This window comes from Atta colombica, unplaced genomic scaffold (genome assembly GCF_001594045.1).
Source record: "Atta colombica isolate Treedump-2 unplaced genomic scaffold, Acol1.0 scaffold187, whole genome shotgun sequence".
Classification (NCBI taxonomy): Eukaryota; Metazoa; Arthropoda; class Insecta; order Hymenoptera; family Formicidae; genus Atta; species Atta colombica.
The window spans coordinates 2,353,128-2,371,131 of record NW_017259279.1 but is presented as its reverse complement, the minus strand read 5'-3'; the positions used below and the strand labels follow the sequence as shown (position 1 = coordinate 2,371,131).

General features: G+C 36.6%; 3 protein-coding genes across 3 annotated transcripts in view; 1 reads left to right on the top strand and 2 right to left on the bottom strand.

Annotated features, from left to right (window-relative positions):
• Positions 1 to 2,112: 2,112 nt before the first annotated feature.
• LOC108686606 (F-box only protein 11) lies at positions 2,113 to 11,464 on the bottom strand. Its single transcript, XM_018192005.1, has 8 exons — positions 11,009 to 11,464; positions 6,127 to 6,432; positions 4,953 to 5,744; positions 3,697 to 4,549; positions 3,388 to 3,608; positions 2,739 to 2,957; positions 2,454 to 2,661; positions 2,113 to 2,363 (listed from the first exon to the last, which is right to left on the bottom strand). Exons 1-8 carry the CDS (start codon positions 11,094 to 11,096, stop codon positions 2,234 to 2,236), a joined length of 2,817 nt encoding a protein of 938 aa, XP_018047494.1. The 5' UTR covers positions 11,097 to 11,464; the 3' UTR covers positions 2,113 to 2,233.
• A 10-nt stretch (positions 11,465 to 11,474) lies between these two features.
• On the top strand, positions 11,475 to 14,747 carry LOC108686607 (CAAX prenyl protease 2). The gene is made up of 6 exons (XM_018192006.1): positions 11,475 to 11,844; positions 12,996 to 13,101; positions 13,168 to 13,306; positions 13,533 to 13,769; positions 13,948 to 14,010; positions 14,086 to 14,747. The coding sequence occupies exons 1-6, from the start codon at positions 11,723 to 11,725 to the stop codon at positions 14,298 to 14,300; spliced, it is 882 nt and encodes a 293-aa protein (XP_018047495.1). The 5' UTR covers positions 11,475 to 11,722; the 3' UTR covers positions 14,301 to 14,747.
• Positions 14,748 to 15,818: 1,071 nt separating this feature from the next.
• Positions 15,819 to 18,004, bottom strand: part of LOC108686608 (BTB/POZ domain-containing protein KCTD3) — a 6,161-nt gene continuing 3,975 nt past the window's right edge. Inside the window, exons 8-11 of the mRNA XM_018192007.1 lie at positions 17,445 to 17,584; positions 17,175 to 17,361; positions 16,719 to 16,997; positions 15,819 to 16,333 (exon numbers count right to left, since the gene is read on the bottom strand). Of these exons, the coding sequence (XP_018047496.1) occupies positions 16,134 to 16,333; positions 16,719 to 16,997; positions 17,175 to 17,361; positions 17,445 to 17,584 (806 nt within the window). The 3' untranslated portion in view covers positions 15,819 to 16,133. The remainder of the gene's footprint in view (positions 16,334 to 16,718; positions 16,998 to 17,174; positions 17,362 to 17,444; positions 17,585 to 18,004) is intronic.

Sequence of the window (18,004 nt, the reverse complement as noted above, 5' to 3'; positions counted from 1 at the left end):
TATATATATATACATATATATATATATATATACATATATATATATATTTATACACATACACACACATATGTATCTATGTAATATATTATCCTCCTGAGTCGCGGTAAGCTGAAAGGCAATTTCCGTGCGCCTCCTTGCCGTACACGACATACAAAAGATACCACAGAATATACACATAAAGTAACGAATTACGAATTGTCAAATTCCGAACAAAACTCACAATGATAAACGCCTCACGACAGTCCGCTCCTCTCTACTTATCTATATATGTATACCATTTGCGTAAATAAAGGTGATTTCGGTCTAAAATTATATCGCTAATAGGCGCTTCCTTTCCTCGCACGGGAGCGCGCGCGCCGCTCCCGGAAAAATTACATGTTACAATAAGGTAATTAGACTTTTTTTACTCACTAACGTAATAATTAAAAAAATCTGATTACTCTGAAAAATTCGAGACTTTTTAAAAACTGTTCCTCGGACAGTACATCTTCTATTTCGAGCGCTTAACTGCTTCCGTTTTCATCCCTTTCGTTTTTTTTTTCACTGGTATACACCGTCGTACATTTCCGCGTGTACGCACTCTTTTTTTTCTCACTCTTCCCTTCGTAAGTTTTAAATTTAGTTTTTAACATTTATCTCATCCTTATTATGCACTTCGCCCATATGGGGGCAACTTAGGACCATCACATAATTCACCATCGCGATTAATGGAATTGTTACGCGTTAATTACGAGGTATGTTTACGTCGAAAAATTAGCAGCACGTTTACTTTTATTTTGATTATTCCACCTGTGTGAGTTTTGTATATCACATATTTTAGACATTCGTTCCGGTGTGTCTTGCAGATCTTGTTGGTTTCCCAGCCTCTTCGTTCCATCTCCTCTCGTTTTGTACCGCATAGATTCGATCATTGATCAACGAAGTTGCACTTGACAATACGTAAATGATCGTGCCGTGACCCGTTGGTTAGTCCTTTTGCTTTTTTTTTTTGTTATGTGAAGTGAGATTCAAAATTTTCAGGTTTGCAATTTCGAGAGCGGCACTCAACGACACGCATTGCTTGCATTCCTTTTATACACTGGTACGATTAAATTCCCTTTTATCAGTAATCGAGTGCAAATTTTATCTATATGTTTTACGTTCTTTCATTGTAGATTGATGTTTCTGCTCAAAAGTAGATAATATGACTGTATTATTCGCCCTCAGCGTTATTACTGGTTCGCGTTCGATATACATAATTTACATTCCGGATACATTGTTTCACACTGTGCGAATTTACATTCGTCTTATCTACGTTATCGCGATTTTCGTTAAGTTTTAAGCAGTATATTAGAGCGTATTACGAGGCGTCGAGTGTCATTATGGCGTATACACAAGTTTCTCTTCTTTCTTCATTTTGTTTTTACAGCACTGCACTCTCTTGTTACATGAAGATTTTAAGGATTGAACCTCAAAAAGAGTCACGTGAAAAGTTCGATTTATGATTAGCCTAGCGTTTCCCTCGTTTACACATTTAAATTAATTTGATATACCTAATACGATACTGTATGTTTTACACATATGAGGGCTTTCTTTGTTATTTTATTATTATCGCCTCCTTCTTGGCGATTAGATTGCCGAGTTCTTTATTGACTTTAAAGAAAAAGAAACAATTTTTCATTTCTTTTAAAAATCTTTAACATCATTCAAAAAGAAACAACATCTGCAATAAAATATAGGTGAATTCACATCATCTATCGTAATTTTAATAAACTCAGAAAAGATAACCAATCCAATTAATTGTTTAAGATGTGCTTAAATTAGTGGATAAATTATTAATTCGTAAAAAATCTATTATATTATTTATAATGTGATGTAATAAACGTTTATATAAAAATGGAATATATTCGCGTAAAAATTAAAGCAAATGTATGAAGAACAAAGATGATTTTGATAAAAAAAATAAATAATATATAACAAAATCATGTATCACATTATAGTTGAAGTAATATTACTGATACATACTACGTGATTTGTGTGATTCATATTATATCGTAATATATCATATTAACAATAAAAATAAAATCATTGCAATAAATAAAATTTTTTTAAAGTATAACAATGATATAATGACGATATAAACCAAAGATTATGATAAAGAACTCGGCAATAAATTTACTGCGCGTGCTCGCAATATTAATGGACTTACGGCTCTAAACATTGTTTGATTGTTTAAATTATTTTAGGTTAGTTCCTAGTTGACCATAAGTGTATGCGATTCCATGGGCGCCGCACTATCGTACAACGTATCCGTGTCTTGCGTAGGTTCACCCTGCAGTTGACACTGATTGCTCAATGTTCCGGCGCCGCAATCGCAAAAGAATCTAGAAATAATTAACGCACATGATTACATTAAACGATTACTCCACTTACGGCATACCTAAATAGTACGGAATCGAGTAATGCAAACTTACCGATCATGTCTAATGAATTCCACATCGTGACCGGCATGACAAGTTTTTATACAGTTGACGCATATCGCGTTTCGATCTGTCGTGTTACACGTTTGACAACGATAGAAGTCGTGCATGGGGAAGGAGGTGTACGAAGAGATTTTGTATAAACATTGGCCATTCCCAACTGCTTTCTCCACCGCGTCTTGATTATTAAATATTTTATTGCCTAAAAACAAAAAGAAATGCATGTAATACTTTTTCGTTAAAAGCGCTGGCGATTAGGTATTGGAAGCGACTGTTTACCTCTAGTTGTCGGTTGCACCCCACTCGCCAGACACAGACCGCCGAATCGATTATTGAATATTTGATTGAATTCCAGGGTAGCAGTGGCGTTGTTAGTTATTTCAACACCAGCCGCCAACCCGTCGAAAATCCGATTCCTCCTCAGAATCGGTTGCGATTGTGTCGATATAAGCACACCCGCTTGCGCATTGCGAAATATGTCATTCTCCTCCAAAATACCTGTATCGAGAAGCGTGAAAATCATGATTCTGTCTACTTCTCAATGAAATATATTTATTCAATCTCATCCATTATTATAGATATTATCTTCATATTATGATGCTTAATTTTCATTGTAATAATAATTTTTTATGATCAAAGAGTTTAGGTAATTATTATACAAAAAATCATTAATTATTAAGTTGGAATAACTAAATTCGAATATTTGCAATGATTTGCAATGATTGCAATGTATTTCAATATGCACTAAAAATTTTTTAGTTGTAAACAAAATTTTAGTAAAAATAAATAGAATGTTTGATTAAATTTCAAAAACAAAACTATAAATTATTTAAAAGAACTTCGTCGCTTAATATATGATTATTCATCAGAAAGTCATTGACTAATACATAAGCCAAAATTTCACAATTAAAAAGAAAAAACACTTTACCTTTGCCTCCATTAAATATGCAAATTCCGCCATCTCGTCCATCGAATATCTTATTTCTTTTAAGAGTTGGATTGCTGTCTGTTTTAATCCAAACGCCAGCCATTGCATTGTCAAAAATCTCATTTTGTTCGAGTAAGCCTAAGCCACTATTATACACTAGAACTCCGCCGTTTTGTCCTCCCCATATCTTATTACCACGTATGACCGGATTACTTCCAGTCCTGCAGAAGAAGCACGCATTCAGCCAATTTTCTCATCGCTAAATATCAAAGCATCTAAACCTACAATCCTTTCGAAAGTAAAAATTACCTTATTTGTACTCCTGAATATAAGTGATTGAAAATATCATTGTCTTCCAATTTCCCATGGCCGTTGTCGTAAAAATATACGCCGACCTGTTTACCACTGTGAATTCGATTTCGCCTTAAAACCGGCGTCGAACCCGTTGTGATCCATACGCCTGCCAAAGTATTGGCATATACCTCGTTTTCCTCTATTAAGCCCTGGCCTTTTTCGTGTACATAAATACCGCCGTGCTGACCATGATGTATTTTATTGTGCCGGACGATCGGATCCGAATTTGTTCTAATTTGTATACCAGCTAGTGCGTTGCCGTAAATGTTGTTGTGTTCGATCAAACCTCTACCCTCGCCGAAAATGTACACTCCACCTTGATGGCCATTGTATATTTCATTTCGACGTATAGTCGGGTTAGAATTCGACGTAATCCATACGCCAGCAAAATTGTTTGAATGAATCTTGTTATCGATGAATTGTCCCAGACCATTCTCGTGCACATAAATACCTCCAGTCTGGCCATGATGGATTTCACAATGAACAACAGTAGGATTAGCACCAGCTTTTACTTCAAAACCTGCTATCCGATTGTTGTGAATATCGTTGGCTTCAAAGTAACCAAGCCCATTATCGAACGTGAATATTCCGACATCGCGACCGTGATGAATGTGATTCCGTCGCATGATGGGATTCGCGTAATTCTTCACCCAGATGCCAGCGAGGGCATTCCGTGAGATTTCATTATCCTCATATGTGCCCTGGGCGTAGTCAGTCACATACAATCCAACATTCTCACAATCTGATATGTCGCAGTTCTTCACTAATGGATTGGCACCTACACCTGATACACAAACTGCTGCACCAACTAAAATTTTAATAAAATTGCCAATTTACACACAAATATTGTATATGCGTATACTTCTACATATAAATTTATATATTGAATTAAGTATAGATATGAGACTTGAAGATAACTCATTCTATTCTTTAAAAGATTATGTCCGTTTCTACTAATGTAGATTAATTCTAATTTTGATCTTTAATTTATCTTTTTCTAAAAATTAGAAAAGGATAAAGAGTAAATTAAACAGAGATTAAAGTTGATCTACATTGAAAGAGAATAAAATAAGAAATATAAATATTATTTATATTTTCTATATTTTTTATTTTATTCATTCACTGAAGGTAATTCTAAAACTTAAGTTCTAAATTTTTATTGAAATATTTCAACCAATAGTCCAATTTATAAAGATGTTAAGTGCACTTACCAACACTCGAGCTTCTGATGATACAATGATCAACAGTGGGACTGCAATTTTCGCCAACTTCCAAACAATAGTGTTTATGATGGGGTACCGTACTCGTGACGTCGGGTGTGAATTTCAATGTAAGATGCCCGGCGTAAGCGCGTTTTGCACCTTCCACAAACATAACCGTTGACTCGCTTTCTCGTTCCAGAATAACGGATTCCGCGACATTTCCTGGCGCTGCACCAATCAATGCTACATCGCTGTCGATCACAAGGAATTCGCCTCTATATGTGCCAGCGTGTAAAAAGACTAAATGCTGCGTCGATGTATCCTCTCCGCTGGTTTGCGAAGTGCTGTTGCAACAACCTTGGCCGCCAGCAGTTGTAGCACCGCTGTTTGCCGATGCGCTATTGCTCCTGTACTCATCGACGTAATCCAACGCGCCTTGAACCGTGTTGAAGTACGGCAAATTACGGCCCTTAAACTTTAAGTCTTGAAAGCCAGGTCGCACGTGCACGCCTCTATATAGTTGCCTAAAACTTTCCTTCCATGGATTCTGGTATTCAGTTTCGTCCGGTGAGACAAACTCAAATTTACATGGCCCTGGATTAAATAGTGGCAGGTCGTACTCGTAGACCTGTTGGTATAGAGATTTCCATAATTCCGTATCGTTCGCAATTACTTGGAACCGCTTGCAGACTTGCGATACGCGACAAAGATCTTGTTCCATTAGATAATTAAATATTGTGAGTAGCACTTCATCGGGGAGTTCATATTGGAGGTAATGCGCTGCCGTGTTTGTATTTATACCTGTAAAAAATAAATTAGTTGAATCGATTAGGATTTAACAGACTTCAAGTTGAATTTCTAAAGATATATATTGAGAAATGAGAGCATCGTTAAATGAGCAATTAAGATTTTTGTGTTGCGTATATATCATACTGAGTAATAAATATTTATGATATCCATTATTATATATCCATTATTATATGTTAATCTTTAGAAGACGAAATCTATTTTTAAAATTTTACAACTATTCCTCAAATAAAATCTATTATAAATCATTATTTCATTCTATTTTTGCTTCAAAATATGACCCTGTTTTTTTTCCTGTAAAGATTAAGCTTTTGTTTTCCAACAGAGCAGTTTTTAATTCTACTCATCGAAAGTTAATAATCGCTTTGAGACGTACCATCTGTGGACAACGAACATGTTCGTCTTGGTCGCTTCCTCGCCGGTAAAGACGATGAACCAAAAGTAGCAGCAATGCCACCCGATGGCGGAAGAGCGGAACTCGTGCCAGGCGCTGGATCAGGATGTGGTGGACTTTTACGTCTCAGGTCATACGGCGACGAGTGCGATTGAGGTGACGGTGAGGGAGCAGCAACTCCGGATACACTAGGGGACGAGCCTCGTGCACCACTTCCTCCGCCTCCACCGCCAACTACTACTGGAATGATCTGATTGGCCGTTGGACATGGTAGATCGCACGGCTCGGCTAAGAACACAAAACATAATCGTTAGAAGAAAAAGAAACAAAAAGAGAAATAGAAGTGAACTTTTTCCAAAAATCTCAAAGGAGGTATAAAATCTTTCAAAATTTCCTGAAAAAAAAAAAAAAAAGAGATCGTTTTAAGTTTCTATTTTTGTCTGTTTTTGCACATTTCTAGAATTTAAACAGAATAGAAAGCAATCTCTCTCTCTCTCTCTCTCTCTCTCTCTCTCTCTCTCTCTCTCTCTCTCTCAATATAAATAAGCTTGTATAACATTACATTCTTGTATATATTATAACAATTATCATATTTATATATCATATATAATATAAATAAAAAGCATTTGCAACTGCATGTGCAAACATTTGCTATCTGCCATATAATTTACAGTAAGTCAGGGACCATTAGAGAAATTTACATTAGTGATACAAAGTGACCTTGTTTTACAAATGCTACTGTAAATAAATTGTCAAGTGTATAATGTCGCAAGTCCGTATGGAGAATCTGTTAATAAAAAACGTTGCGATTACATGTATTTCCATGTAATTGTTGACATTATGCAAATCCAATTGTACAATGTACAATGATGAAATCACGAACAATGAAAATGGCCCACACAAGTTTGCTGGTTGATTGTTGCTGGTTCAATTTTTTAATGTCGAACTATGACATAAATACGTATGATAATAACGATATAATTCTTATACCACACAGTAAAAAACACTTTGTATTTGTTTTGAAAACAATCCACTCAAGTTAAAATTTTGTGTTGAATTATTAATATATTCGCGTATTAATTTAATAATGTGATTATGTTATTAAAATAATTTGAGTGAAATTAATATTCAACATTTTTTAGTAATATAATTTCATATTCAATATTCCAGAGTAATGCAACTTATGAGTGATGTAAATGATGTAATTTTAAATGTAAATTTTAAGATAAATGCATAAAATATATCTTAATTTAACATATCATAAATGTTAATTTTACTACAAAAAATATTGTAGTTTTACAGTTTGCTCACAAACATTGTCTTTTTTATTTCTTTTTTATTTTTAGATATAATATTTGTGTTACTTTCTAATATATTCATCTTCTATTAAATTAACATAAACATTTGAGCGAGCATTTGAGTGGATCGAACACATGAAATGTATTAAATGTAACACAAACTTTCAGCTATGCATGTGTCGAACATATCGTAAAATCGAAGAGTGCGCATTATGCAATAAACAACTTGATACATCGCGTATTGTATCTTTTTCAATAACACATCTACGATTACTACGAAATGTGTGAGCACACACGATAGGCTTTCATCTATCAACCGATCTCTTATCACAAGAGATTTATGCCAAGGTACAAGTTGATAGAAATTCAGTTGATGATTAAGGTCTGGTACTACGATTTATCTCCATTCATTTTCAAATCGTTTTCGCGTACTCAATGAACATCGAATCGTCATCATGCATGGCTTCATTCGGTTCCGTTCCGTAAACAGCGCCTTGACGTTTCACTTTCTAGCTGATTGCTGGCACATGCGGCGGATACACGCAGCATACGGGAGGGCGCTGCTCGTGTGGGATCCACCGAGATGCCGATTTCTGGGGGATATTCTCCGGCCGGGGATACTCTCGATCACATTTCCGGGTCACGTCGAGTCCTCTCACGAAAGTGGAGCACTGGTAATTCGTCACTCAAAACGCATCGATACCGCGTAACAGACATCGAGTTCCCCCTCCCCCCTCTCTTTTTCTTCTCCAAAAAAACTCTCCTTTAAAAGTGTCTTGTTTTTCGACGATACAGACATTGACGTAATTCCAACGATCGTAGAAGATTCTCAAGCTCTTATTAAACCACGCTGAGAAAAATATCTAATTGAAAATGGACGAATCAAAAGAGTTTGATTATATCTAATATTAATCAGAATTCCAGTTATTTAAAGAATTAGAATTTGAGTAAATTTAACCAGAAAATTCTGATAAATTTAACCAGCAAATTCACCAATTTGCAATGAGAATTCCGATTAATTCAATCAGACACTTTTCTCAGTGCGAGATTATATCGGATGACATCATTTTTATTTTTATCTGTGACTTTAGCAAATATAAATGTCCTAATATCTGTATCAGCAATATCAAACTATACATTTAATTATATTTTGAGCATCTTAAATAGAGCATCTTTTTTTAGAGCTTAAATACACTGTAAAAAGAGTCTGATTGATAACTGGAATTTTGATTAAAAATGAACAAAACTTTCTGGTTAAATCTATTATAATTTTAGTTGAGATAATCAAAATTTTAATTAATGTGAGTAAAACTTTATGATTGAATCTATTATAATTCTAATTGAGATAATCAAAATTTTGAGTAATATAATTAGAATTTTCTGGTTCGTTCGCTTTCAAATAAAAATTTTTCTCAGTGTAGAGTTCTTTAGAGTACAGAAGTTTATAGAATCTTACAGTTTTTCCTCAAATTTTATTATAATTCATTATTTCATTATATTTCTTGTTTCAAAAGACGATACTGTTTCAACGTCACTACAGTGACTTTCTTGTCCGTAAAAGCCAATTAATTTTCAATATATATTGTTTTGTGTCTTTCTAACAATAAGAATCTCAAGTATCATCGTGCGTGCCAATAATCATGTTAAACGACAACCGAACCTCTCGGAATATTTGGACGTCACAGCTTCAATGATCCCAAGAATATTCGCTCACTCGTCCTCCCATTCTGCCTCCGTCTGTTCTCCCGCTTCTACTCTCTTCCTCTCTCCATTTCATCCTCGATCGCTCTCCTTCTCTCTTGGACCGGAAAATTCGGCACCGATCGACGTGCATCTCACAAGCTGCGCCGCGTTCCAGCTGGATCGCTGGCGATTCGGAAACGAGAGAGAGAGAGAGAGAGAGAGAGAGAGAGAGAGAGAGAGAGAGAGAGAAGGAAAAAGGAGAAAAAGAACGAAGGGGAGAAGAAAGAAGGGAGGGAGGGAGGGAGGGAGGGAGGGAGAGAGAGAGAGAGAGAGGGCGACTACAGAGCCAACATTCCGGCGGATTGATCGCGAAGTGGAGATCGCGAATCGATAGGATCGGCTTATAGGACGTATGGTACCGTTTCTGCACGAGGCAAATGTTCTCCAACGGGAGACTTCATTTCATCACGATATTGTATTACATTAAGGGTCGCATACCCTCGATTCACCGTGGGGTCGTTCAACCCTTATTATATTATAGCTTAGAGACACTCGGCCCTACATATTATTGTAACGATGATCACCCACCGTTTCCCGTTGGCGAGCACACGACGCTTCCTCTCGTCCTCGTTTCGAAATTGCGATTTGACGGTATTTGCAATTTTACCAATTCACCGATTCACGCTCTCATTCAAGGCTGAACCCGCTGAACAGTATCCGGCGGTTCGATTAGTCGTTCGTTCACCATTGTTTACCCGGACAGCAGCGCGCGACGGCAAGAGAGACGCTGCGTTCAATTCATCGGCAGGAAAAAGAAGAGAAAAAGAAAGTGTTGCAACCTTCTCTCGGTCCACGAACTGTATCGCGTTCCCGTGGACGCGCAGCCGCCAATCAGAAATTATTCACAAATACCGAAAAGCAATATGGCCGTTAGTAGTTGCCAATCGGAAATTACTCGTAAATCCGAAAAGCGATTCACAGACAAGGAGGGAAGGGGAAAGGGGGAAGGTGGCGTAAATTCCGGAGCACGAATGATCGAGATATGATTGACAGCATTGCGGAGTTTGACGTTTTGATAGTTAAACACGCGACTGTCATCTGATGTTAACTACGTTGCTCCTTTGTCGTTGCAACCGCGAGCGAGAGTACTCCGATTGACAGTTTTATCATTGCACACATTCTATGCTACCTAACCTCAGCTGCAAAACGCATAGAGCATATATTCAAAGCAGCTAAACATGAAATACATGCAGCAGCTCGTGAATATTTAGAACAGACTGTTCTCTATATATCATCAGATTATAACACTAAATTTATAGTCCCAAAAGCTATCTTTCTTTTCCTTTTCACTGGACACAGATTTGAGGTCACCTCTTTTAGCACCTTTCCAAAGTCCGCTGTTTCAAGCGAGACTATCAGGAAGATGGAAGGAAAGAAACCGGGGGAGAATTGTGGGAAGATAGAAGTGAGACCGGAGAAAAAAGCCGTGAAGAAATGGGCGGATATCGAAGCGAGGGCGAGCAGGAAATGCGGCGTTTGCCCCCGCGTGCATATGTAGTTCCCAGGGAACAAAGGCGTGGAGTCTCGGGGATCGTCACCGATGTCGCAAACACCCCGGAGGATCTCGACACGAAATCTCGACGGGATGACGAAGCGACGAAGAGACGGAGCGGTCGTAAAAATCCTGGACGGCGACGGCGACGGCACGGAAAAGCCGTCTTTGTCTCGTCTCCTCGCTCTCGCTCGCTCCCTCGATTCGTCCCTCTTCGTTCACTCCAACTCACTCGTTCTCGTTCGTTCACTCGCTCTTTCTCCGTTGCGCTCGCTCGCTCGCTCGTTCGTTCGTTCGCTCGCTTGCTCGCTCGCTCGCTCATTCGGCTTACCCGTTCTCGGCAAGGGGATCCTGTTTCCGTTTTTCCGACGCGACCTCCGCACGTAGCTGCGCGACGACGAAAACGACGCGCTCGGCATCTTCGTGTCGTCGGCGGCCCTCGGCGGTCGTCCTCGTGTCCGTCCTCGTTGTCGTCGTTGTCCTCCTCCTCCTCCACCTCCTGCTCCTCTTCCGTCGCCGTCTGCCTCTCCTGTTCCGCTTCTGTCGATCGCGATTCGTCGCACTTGCCGACTATTACGAGGATATGTCGCGAAGATGAGATCTAGCGGTACCCTTCCCCCGTCCCCGACAGTAGGGCAGCCGCCGCGGTACCGTGTTCGGCGGACGCTGCCCACGGCAGAAAAGCTGCCAAAAGCTTAGGATGCACTACACAATAGCGACATTACCACCGTGCACGGCGGCCATCTTCTTGGTCTCTGCTCGCCGACTGGCCTAGAGGGCAGCCGCCAATCGGACAAGTTTCTGCCCCGCGAGTGCGTGCCAGTACTGCCAGTGCCGTCATCCACCCCCCACCCCCCATTCGACTCACACCACACCGTCGAGTCTCGACTTCTACCAACCCTCTACCGCTGCGGCGCCTCTATCTCTCTTCTCTTTCCTTCTCTCTCTTGTCCCCGCGATCCTCCGCTAACGCCACGGGGCTTATTACTGAGCCCCCCTTCTGCAGTGGAGCGCGACACAGGCGACCGACATCGGTTATGGAGTTATGGAGACCGCGGAACCAAGTACCGATAATTCGTCAAACTGCGCCACGGCGATCCTCGCATGCCTCGCGCTCTCGATCGTCTACGTGGCGAGTCTCTATGTCTGGAGTTCGCCGCACAACAGGTACGTTGCGGTAACGCGTCTGGCGTCGGCAGCGACAGCGACGACGGCGTGATAACCGCACACTCTTGAGTCTCGATGTCACCCCGCGCTTCTTCCTTTCCTTCGATAAACGTCCAGTCCATCCAGCGAGACTCCTCGCGTGGAGGAGGCTCGCGCCTCCGTTTTGTCCGAGCACACTTGTCTGTTCGGTAAACCGCTCGCGAACGCGAACCGTCCCGCACCGACCGGATGGATGCTGTGACTGACGCACGCAGTTGTCCGCACGTGGCGCTCTCTGCAGCTCCTTGTCGCGGCGCTGCTCCTGGAATTTCTGACAATTTCTGGACAAACGGCAGCCAGCGCCGCACGGTGAAACTCATCAAACGGAATTCCGGGGACGTCACGCGGTGGAGGAGACATCGAGTGCGCCATCTAGATCGTACACAATTAATGGCGTCCCTTTGGCGCGATATTCGAATCCAAATGTGACATAAAAAAAGTACTTTATTAAAGCGCTTTATAATTTTGTAGAAAAATTACTCGAATTTATGACATATTTCCATGATGTTGTCATTTCAATAATTAAGTTAATTTACTTCTTTTTCAATCTTAATTTTTAAAGCAATTCTTCTTCTAAAGAAGCTATTTGCGTAATTAAACATAATTCGATAACTATAATAATTATAAAGCAACTAGGAAGTAATTAATAATCCTATCAATTTCCAGTAATATGTCAAGTAATATATCAAAGTAGTCAAAATGCTTTATAATTTTTATAATTTTTTGTAAAAATTATTCAAATTTAAAACGATCTGTTTTCTAAGATTTTTTGTGACGTTTGTCACAACATGTGATGATAAACTTTCTCTCTTCAGTTTTTAATTTTTTCAACTAAATATATAAATATATAATACATAGTATAGATTTAAAAAAAGATGTTCAAGTAATTCTAGTATGAACAAGCTGCACAAGCAAATATAATTTCAAATTATAATAATTGTGAAGCAACTGGCAAAATTAATAATTCTATTTCGCAATATATTTAATTTCCGCAATATAATATATAATATAATATATAATTCAGAAATTTCATATAATTATATATTTATTTATAAAAATATTTGATATCATATTCTAACGTTAAACTTTACACTGGATGACTTATGTTTCAGAGAGCATCCATCGACTATAAAGAAACGATTTTTTAGTGTATTTATCATGACTCTTGTTTCACCGGTATCCTTGTACTTTGGACTAAATGATAAGATACTTCAAAAGGTATTTTCTGTTTACACACGATTTAGACTATTCTCTATAAATAATTATTTTTATTGTACCTAACAGACAACCATCTGGGAAATGTTGGGTCTTCGATGGACGGGTCTGATACAGGCGACTGTGATATCGTTGCTCCTAACAATGATCCTGTTCCTAGGTCCCTTGAGTTTACAGGGATTCAATGGGCTGTGGCGATTATACACCGGTTGGTATCCGAACTCGACTTGAGAGTCTAACGTCCATTAATATTTAAATTAAATATGGTTAAATTAATTTTAACCATTTAATTTCGATTCCAACTTATTCTTCCTTTTCTAATTCTAAAAATTAAAAAAAGTTAAAGTATAAATTAGAACTGAAATTAAAATTAATCTGTATTTGTGGAAATTAACATTAACGTATAACAGTTAATAGCTGTACATTTATCATAGAACCCATGTATTGGCTGGCGAGCGTACAAACTTTAACTTGGTGGAGAAATCAGATAGTCGCTCCGTTATCCGAGGAATGGACCTTTAGGGCTTGCATGTTGCCGTTACTCCTGCAATGCTTCACCCCGACTACTGCCATATTCGTATGCCCTCTATTCTTCGGGGTGGCTCACTTCCATCATGTAGTGGAGAGAGTAAAGATGGGAATGAGTATCAAGCATGCATTGTTTATATCTTGTAAGTTTTGAGGCGAATACTTGGAATCTATGGATGTTTTCATTTGGTAACACAAGTGTCTTCTACAAGTATATTCTATCTTTGTTCATCACTCATTGAAGAAAGAATGATGCTTGTGTCATCAAATGGAAAGCACCTTATAACATCTAATGAATTGAAATAATTACATTGAATTTAGGTTTTCAGTCTACGTACACAACGTTATTTGGAGCATATGCAGCCTTTCTTTTTGCGAGAACAGGTGGGATCATTTTAACTTTTTTTGTTCTAAAATTATTAGTGAAAGAAATTTTTCGATTTCATGTATTTTTCTTAGGACATTTTGTTGCACCATTTGCTGCGCATTCATTCTGCAATCACATGGGATTTCCTGATCTTTCTGAGATAGCAGCATACAAAGATCCACTGAAAAGAGCTGGATTGATGTGTCTGTTTGTGATCGGTTTGATCGCTTGGTGTTACTTGTTGATGCCGATGACTCATCCATCATTGTTCAATAATAATTTATTCTGGACTAAACACTTTATATGAGACACGTCCGATCTCTAACAAAATATTAGGATATAACAAATACTAGGGTTAAATGTTTTTATGCAGAATTTACCGCAATTATTCCACCGATCTTCCGGTTTACACACACATTGTTGTGGAATATTTTATATTTATGTTTAACAAAGAGTACAATACCTATCTGTCGAAAAATAATGCAGAAATTAACATTACTCTAAACTAATTTTAACTATAATTCGTATAGCTATAATTTAACTAATCGTGCAGTTTGGCATTGTTACAAAGTATATCACCGTAGTGCCTGAGAGTTAAACTTTTATAGTAGTGATTACGAATGTTACAACTGTTAGATGAACTTGTTCGCAAAATGCGAAGAATCCAGCTCTAATTATTATTTACGAATTGTTGCATATATTTATATGCCGCAACATTATATTATTTCATAACCACAATTCGTTAAATGTTATCGATTTTTAGATACAGAGAAAGATTTTTATAAACAAAAATTATAATATAGATTATTATAGAGTTAATGTAACCTACTGAGAAAATTCTAAAACGATCTTTCTAAGTCTCGTCTACTTTTATAACAGTCTCTATGTATAGTGTATATAAAATGTCCATATATACATGGCAGTGATAAATATTCAAACAATAAGCAGTATATATCTCCATACACATACCAATGGTTTATTTAAATCACAGAAGTAACGCGGTTGCGCAATAATGTTACTATAAGTTTTATATATGTATATGTACATTGATGAACACGTATACATTATATATGCAGTAAAGCTATAAGTATTTATGTATATAATGAGAGTACAATTCGATCTTCGAATATATGTGTAATTTTTTAATTGCATACATAATGTATACTATTCTTTAACCAAGAAATAAGTGGTAAAATCAACTTCTTAAATAATATTCAGGATATAAAATGTTGATACAATGTTGAAATAATGTTAAGTGTTTTACACTCGAAGCAAGATCGTTATATAGAAATTAATATACATGTAATGATGACATAAGTTAGTCAACCGATAGTCAGCCGATAGATTTTACAATGTAAATCTATCAGAATTCGAAACTATTTGGTAATCTTGTTTCGAGAAATTAAAATGATGTGACAAATAACATGATTCCGTGCATTCTACACATCTCGTGTTTGATTCATTTTATAACATTGATACAGAATATATAACTGAATATACATATATACATAATATATAAACAAAATGTTTAACTTATATTATCTATCAGTTCTTAATTTTGTCAAATATCTCTTCCTTCTCTTATCTTATTAAACGAGCCAACATATAAAAATTTACATCGAACAATATCAATACCATAAAATCAATCTTTCTTAATAGCCATTTTGCAATAAAACAAACAATTAGTAGCAAGAAAAACGTATAATTATGAATTTCTAGATATTTACAGAATTTTTTAAACAGTAAATTTTAGAAAAATTTTGTTATGATGTCAACAACAATATTCTTGCGTATAATTCAAAAGCGATAGTGATGTTATCAAGCTTTCTTAAAAATAATTTAATAAAACAGTACATATATTTACGCATAAGAGCAAATTCTCTATTAAATGATTTCAACAATAATGGCTACAGAATTTATAAATACAGTCATATCTTTCGTTACGTTATTTTTAAATTGCACTGTTTGAGTAGACAGATAGCAAACTTCGGTCTCATTACACATTGAAAATGCAAGATGGCGATTTAGGAACTATGGCTACAGACTTTTTGATGGTTTATAATAAATAAATAATTAAATAAATGCAGATTCTGTTTGTATGCACTTTGGCACGACATACCTTGCATCATCAGGCACATCCTTACGTTTGACTTGGTCCAGGCGTTGGTTCTGGATTTTGCGATTGATTGAGAAACAATACGTTACTTGACTTAATTCTAGGTCCAGCTGCGAGTAAAGAAGGAGACGGACTAATACAAGGCGTTGAGCAGTGGCTGTTGCTTAGATCACATTGATCCAACAACTTCCAAAGTTCTTCTGGCGTAGGTCCACCGGAGGTATCTATTGTAAAAAAGACACAGAAAGATAATAAAAATCTGATAATACATTTTAATTCAATCGACGAAAATAATTACAAAAAATCTTGTAGAAAATTAATATAAAATTAATATTTATCATAAAGAAATAATCGTAATAATTTATATAGAGGCCATTTTTTTCTCTCTAAAACACAATCTGAATAATAAAAAAAATTATTAGAGAATAAATAAAGGAAAAATATAGAATAAACAGAATAACATGGAATAAATAAATATATTGTTTGCTTTCCATAGAACGTTTCTTAAATATATAATTTATGTTAATTCTCTATTTCCTACACTATTTCATGTATGTGAGTCATGCTCGCTGATTCCATTACGTCACACAACGGGAGAGAGTAACGTACCTCGAGTGGGATTGAAAGACGGATCCAATGCCGTTGTGAGATCCCACATTTGAATGGTGCCGTTAGAATGACCAGTGAATATGAAACGTCTGGGCCTTGAGCCCATACGACTAGAACCTTCACACTCGTGCACATAGAATGAGCTTATGATGCTGCCATCCACTGACTGTATTACGCAAACTCTTTTCCCATTCGACGCTAATCGTACGAATAACTGATCAGTTTCGGGTACGACTTTTTGTACGAATACTTGCTCGTCATCTTGTTCGCCGAATGGTCCTATGAATATTTTATTCGTATATTAAATAAACCAAAAAGATCAAATTCACATTTTAAAAGATATTTAATAAAAATAAAAACACGTTAAAATATACATTATATAAAAAGTATTATTTAAAAATAATTTTAAATTATATAGAAAGAATGATAATTTAAGAGCTGCGATATTAATCATACCGAAATCGTTGCCGGCATTGTAGCTAACGCATGAATCAATTGCTTCCAAAGAAACAATTTTGAAGCTTGCCTCTGGTGTCGATCCCGGTTGAGTCGAAATCATTCCGCGAAATCTGGTCACTGCCCAACTTCTGACGTGATTATATTCCGAGCAAACCGACACTAAGTATTTTTCCGAGAGTGTTACCTGTAATATAATTTTTGCACATAAGTTAATATTATAATTTAATGTACAATATTAATATATAATTTTATTGATACTGAACATACTTTGGTTACGCTGCTTTGATGCACTGTAAAAGTTTGGAATAGTTGCGGACCGTGGCCAACTGTTTCGGGATGCTGAACGATAACTCTGACACTTCCGGATTTCGTGCCATAGGCGATTTCTATCCAATTTCCGCAGAGACCTATGTTGGAAGGTTGATATACTTTTAGAAAAATGTGCTACATATTGCATTAATCACCTGATACACTTTAAGAATTAGATTAAATACATCTCTGATCATACATATAATTTTAACACTATTATATATCAATTAAGATTTTCACTTCAATCTGTACTTAATATTATATAAAATTTAATATTATATAAAATTTACCGATAAGAAAAAATTTTACTAGTATATCAGACGATTAATTACTGATATAATAACTACAATAATGAAACATTTCAAAAATGTAGACATAACGTGAAGTAATCTTTAAATAACATATATGTTCAAATGAGTATTATTAATAAAAAATAATGTTTATGATGTTTCGAAGCTTACAATGCCTCATGCTGCACATTGCAACAATAAGCAGAAGCCAGTTATAATAAATAATGT

Excerpts from the sequence above, each read along its gene's own strand:
- LOC108686607 (XM_018192006.1), top strand. The coding sequence starts at position 11,723 with ATGGAGACCGCGGAACCAAGTACCGATAATTCGTCAAACTGCGCCACG. Across the intron at positions 13,307-13,532 it reads GCTGTGGCGATTATACACCG|AACCCATGTATTGGCTGGCG; the intron begins GTTGGTATCCGA and ends CATTTATCATAG. Across the intron at positions 13,770-13,947 it reads GCATGCATTGTTTATATCTT|GTTTTCAGTCTACGTACACA; the intron begins GTAAGTTTTGAG and ends CATTGAATTTAG.
- LOC108686606 (XM_018192005.1), bottom strand. The coding sequence starts at position 11,096 with ATGCCGAGCGCGTCGTTTTCGTCGTCGCGCAGCTACGTGCGGAGGTCG. Across the intron at positions 2,958-3,387 it reads CATATTTAATGGAGGCAAAG|GTATTTTGGAGGAGAATGAC; the intron begins GTAAAGTGTTTT and ends TTCTCGATACAG. Across the intron at positions 2,364-2,453 it reads GAATTCATTAGACATGATCG|ATTCTTTTGCGATTGCGGCG; the intron begins GTAAGTTTGCAT and ends AATTATTTCTAG.